General features: G+C 31.5%; 1 protein-coding gene across 1 annotated transcript in view; it reads left to right on the top strand.

Moving 5' to 3' along the window:
- Positions 1 to 5,109, top strand: part of EIF4E (eukaryotic translation initiation factor 4E) — a 43,073-nt gene extending 37,964 nt beyond the window's left edge. The window contains exons 4-7 of the mRNA XM_021680388.1: positions 164 to 227; positions 932 to 1,045; positions 2,364 to 2,503; positions 4,634 to 5,109. Coding sequence (XP_021536063.1) covers positions 164 to 227; positions 932 to 1,045; positions 2,364 to 2,503; positions 4,634 to 4,748 — 433 coding nt within the window. The 3' untranslated portion in view covers positions 4,749 to 5,109. The remainder of the gene's footprint in view (positions 1 to 163; positions 228 to 931; positions 1,046 to 2,363; positions 2,504 to 4,633) is intronic.
- The last annotated feature ends 348 nt before the right edge of the window (positions 5,110 to 5,457 follow it).

The following is a 5,457-nucleotide window of genomic DNA, read 5'->3' on the forward strand; positions in this document are numbered from 1 at the left end:
TAAGATACCTGTTTGGTCTATTACAGAAATTGACTCTGTAGACAAACAAGTAAACATGAACTTTTATCTTTTTATTTTTATCATATTCTCTAAATATATATGTAAGTACTTAAACTCTGCATTACATATTCTATGTTTATAATTGTCCTTTTCTTTTACCTAGTCTGTACAACCACATCCAGTTGTCTAGTAATTTAATGCCAGGCTGTGACTACTCACTTTTTAAGGTATGCTTAACTGGTAATTTCATATATTTATTATAAGACTGGACCATTCAGTTACACATTAAGAAATCTTGTCAGAAACTTAGGAATAGTTAATGCTCTGAGGTTTGGAGAATAAATAAATTAGTTTTACTGGGCTTTTAGCATAAACAAATTTTACCCTATTGGTATAAATAATTGAAATTGAGAGTCTTACTCTATGGGCACACACTGTGATTGATTTTTGAAGAGAGCTTTGATCATCCAGTCCAGTCTCTCTTATACATGTGAGTAGACTGAGGTCTAGAGTTTGTCAGGAATTCTTAACCTGGGATGCATTGGTCTTTGGGATATTTATATTTATAAATGGGTTTGTCAAGTGGTAGGGGGTGGGGCATTCATTAACTCTGAAATTGCATAATTTTTGCATATATTTTCTAGATATCAAAATGTATGTAGCTTCTCAAGGGTATCCGTTTCTCAGTGTTTAAGAACCTCAAATTAAAGGAAACCCAAGGTTTGATAGCTAATAAATATCTGTCAGGACTCTAATTCTGCAGTCCCATGCCTCTGGCTTTAAGTCCTGCCTGCTTTTTTCCCCACTACATCAATAATAGCTTTATGGAGAATAAAATAAGAAGTTGATAGAGTTGTTGCTTCCTCTTTCTAGTGATCTCCCCAATTAAAGTAACAATTTTGTCTAATATTATTACCTACTAACCTTGTAGGATGGTATTGAACCTATGTGGGAAGATGAGAAAAACAAACGAGGAGGACGATGGCTAATTACATTGAACAAGCAGCAGAGACGAAGTGACCTGGATCGCTTTTGGCTAGAGACAGTAAGGTTTTAAAATTATAAAGCAGTTTTGGAATACTGAAACTTAATTTGGATTACATTTTACATGGGTTACTTAATTCAAGAGATAAGGATGCCCACCCTATAAAATCTAAGCCAGCAATTTTGTTCTATCATGTGAATACCCTATATTTTACATAGTGGTACAGTGAAACCCCATACCATAGTACAAATCAGATAAAAAGTGATTGGCAGTTGACTCTCATCTTCCATGAGAGAGCTCATCCTGGTCATTTCATTAACTTAAAAATTACAGGACCTCGTGTTTTGTATGATGTAAATTTTTACAGCCCTCTTAGAGTATTACTTTGTATACTAAATTTTTTAGATCAGTGAAGCAAACAATGAAATTGTAGCTTGATATTATTTACCTTATGTATTGTGTTATATATTGTGATATAACCTGGAACTTTTGGCTTTATAAAACCTATATTAAATAAGAGGTAACTGTCATTTTCTCTAGTGAGAAGTTCTAAACCCCAAGCTATCAGAAGTAGGGATAATAGTCTCTCTTGGATTCTTAGCACTTGTCACAGTGTCTCATTTATAGTTAGCACTTACTAAGTTAAGCAGTTAGTATTTGAATGAATGTTGTTTGGGGTTTTTTTGTTTTTGTTTTTTAAATGAAGAGACTTAATTTTGCTTTGGGGGAGGTTATCAGTAAATACACTTTAGAATTCTACTTTAAAAAGTTATTTCAGTTTTGTAAGATGACAAAAGTTCTGGAGATGGATGGTTGTGATAGTTATACAATGTTGTCAGTATACTTAATGCCACTGAACCATACCCTTAAAAATGGTTAAAGTGATTTAATGGCATGTGTTGTCTATACTCAAAAATAATTTTAATGGTCAAAATGGGTAAAATTTATGTATATTTGCTACAATAAAGAAAAATTGTGTTCATGAAAAACAGCAAGAACAAGAGGCAGCATGAGCAACTATTCAGTTATTCCATTAATATTTGTTTGCTGGCAAGTAGAAGCAGCAGCAGAACAGATGAATATTAAGATGAGTTGCATTTTATATTTGCCCTGACATCAATTGCGCCATTTGCTAAAAAAGCTAAAACAACTGTTAATGTTCTTGATAACAAAGAAACAAATGAATTTTTAAAAAGTCAGGACAAAGAACTATATACATAAATACAATTTAGACATTCAAAAAGTCAACTTTTGATTTAAAAACTGTTTCAGTTTTGTATATATACAAATATAAGAGACATTTGTAGTTCAATAAGCAGTGTATAATTTAGTGTATAATTTATTTCATGTAATTTGGGATTGATTTTTTTTTTTAAAGCTGCTGTGCCTTATTGGAGAATCTTTTGATGACTACAGTGATGATGTATGTGGAGCTGTTGTTAATGTTAGAACTAAAGGTGATAAGATAGCAATATGGACTACTGAATGTGAAAACAGAGAGGCTGTTACACATATAGGGTAAGTTTTGCTGTTTGTATACTTCCTTTAAAATATTAAGATAAGAAAATAAAATATTAAGATAACTAAAAGCAGAAGTACTGTTATTTATAGCTTTAAAAATACTTGGATTTGTAGATCATTATTTTCCTTGTAATGTCTTCATGAAAACTTATAATCCTTAACTGTTCTGTTGGTTTTCATTTTCTTTTTTTTTTTTTTTTTAATTTCTGTAAAATTTCTTTTTCCTCACAATGGAGTATATAATCAATCACTAGAGCACTCTATTTTGGCATGTAGCATTTTATTCATTTGTCATAGGACAACATTGTCTTTTTTCTACTTTAAAATCATAACATTAATATTATAATACTCTTAGTAATTCCATGAGTGTTGGCAAACAGTATATGTGTATTCTGTGCACATGTGTGTACACTGTACATAAAATTTTCAGTGACATGTGTCTTAGTTCTGTACATATTTTTAAAACCCACATGTGTATGTTTTTTAATTTTTGTGTGTGTGAATATTACTCCTTGCAAAAATTGCCTATCATTCCCACCCCCGTCCCACCCCATACGTTGGTCATTGTTAACTGGGATTTTCTTTTTATTACATTTAAGTTAGTAAAATTTGACTTTAAATTTTGTGTTAAAATTAAATATTGCTTATCGGTCACAAAATGTTTGGTTTGTCCTTTGTGATTTTTTTCAAACATTATGAATTCCCCTTTAGTCCTTTCTGGACTAAAAGGTATGGAGATTCTCCAGGTTTCATGCTACAGAGGTTTTCTCTAAAAGAAAAGTTGACTGTTGATTTGTGGTCGTATTCTAATCTTTCTGTCAGCATCAAAACTTATTAGTTGTGGGGATTTCATATTTGAAAACAGTTTAAAAATAAGTGTGAATTTCTTTCGTCTGAAAATCTTGTATTTGTGTCAGTATTAAAAATTATTGAAATCTTTGTGAAATATCTGACTTCAGTTTTTCAAGGGAGGGTTTCTTTCTTTTTTTTTTTTTTTAACCCTTCCAAGTTACAAGGCTCAGTGCTCTGGCTTTCTGGCATTTTTAATGGTTAAGTATAATGGAAGGGAATACATTGTATCATAATATAAATCTGATAATAGTTATTTTAGTTATCATAAAATTATTTTTAGAAACTATTTGAAGGAAGGTAGTAGAATCTTCTGGAAGGTGGAGTATGGATAAAACTGTCCTGTTACCATATTGGAGAATTTAGCTCCAATATGTATAAATGTATATCTCTTTATTTTGGTGTTTATTTTTGAAGTGTTGCTATTTTTTCTTGAGAATAAATGTCTGGATTCCTACTTTACCTGTGATGCTATGATCTGTCCCCAATTTTACTTTGTCATCCTTTTTGCTCATACTCCTTTTCCTTACAAGCTGTAGCCACACAGCCTTATTTTGTTTCCCAGCCTTCAGATGTGCTTCTTTCTCTCAGCATTTTACTTTCAACCTCATGACTTTTAAAGGGGAGATTTCTCTGATTTCACAGACAAGATTAGGTCATCCTTGTTATACAATATCACAGCCCCTATACTTACCCACTTTGGCACTCATCATAGTTTGTTCTTAAAATAGAGTCAAATGTTATTTGAAAATTAGGTTGCAGAGCTAGTATATAAAGCAGAAATCATGTATGTTCTAAATTACTCTGAAAATATAAAGTAATAATTACAGTAAATAATTTGCAGTAATAGACAATATTTATTATGATTTATATGTAAAATATAATTGTAGCATTTTATTTCAGAAAATTAAAGTAGACATGTAGACAATTAATTTTGTATAAATGAGTTATGCATGTGATACAGCTCCAGTATATGTATTTGTGATTATTTGTTTATAAATAATCAAATACTATAAATACCCAGGGACTGTCCATGCTTTGCTTATTATTGATTTATTATTAATTACACAGTACCTGATAACATAGTAGAGTCTAAATATTGGTTAAGTGATTAACTGAGATTGTTGTGAAAAATGAAGAGTAAATTTTGCTAAAAGGAAAAGGGTGTACAAATTTCCTGTTTCACTCTCTGGACTTTGTTTTTAATGTAAAGTAATATCAAATTTGGTGTGTGTGAATAAAAATTAATGACTACTGTTTTTATTTTTCTTCTTCTAGGAGGGTATACAAGGAAAGGTTAGGACTTCCTCCAAAGATAGTGATTGGTTATCAGTCCCATGCAGACACAGCTACTAAGAGCGGCTCCACCACTAAAAATAGGTTTGTTGTTTAAGAAGACACCTTCTGAGTATTCTCATAGGAGACTGCGTCAAGCAATCGAGATTTGGGAGCTGAACCAAAGCCTCTTCAAAAGCAGAGTGGACTGCATTTAAATTTGATTTCCATCTAAATGTTGCTAAGATATAAGAGAAGTCTCATTCGCCTTTGTCTTGTACTTCTGTGTTCATGGTTTTTTTTTTTTTTTAATTTTGGCTAGAGTGTCCACTATCCCAATCAAAGAATTACAGTACACATCATCCCCAGAATCCATAAATGTGTTCCTGGCCCACTCTGTAATAGCTTAGTAGAATTACCATTACAAACACATCTTACCCATCCACAATATTCAAAAAAGAACTTGCATTTCTATACCTTACAGGAAAAAAATTCTGTTTATGTTCCATTGTATGCAGGAGCATATTTTGCTGGTTTGAAAGAGTATGAAGCATACAGTTTTCTAGCAATTTTCTTTGTTTCCTTTTACAGCATTGTCTTTGCTGTACTCTTGCTGATGGCTGCTAGATTTTAATTTATTTGTTTCCCTACTTGATAACATTAGTGATTCTGATTTCAGTTTTTCATTTGTTTTGCTTTTGTTTTTTTCCTCATGTAACATTGGTGAAGGATCCAGGAATATGACACAAAGGTGGAATAAACATTAATTTTGTGCATTCTTTGGTAATATTTTTGTTTTTTTGTAACTACAAAGCTTTGCTACAAAT

This window comes from Neomonachus schauinslandi, chromosome 2, assembly GCF_002201575.2.
Source record: "Neomonachus schauinslandi chromosome 2, ASM220157v2, whole genome shotgun sequence".
Taxonomy (NCBI): domain Eukaryota; kingdom Metazoa; phylum Chordata; class Mammalia; order Carnivora; family Phocidae; genus Neomonachus; species Neomonachus schauinslandi.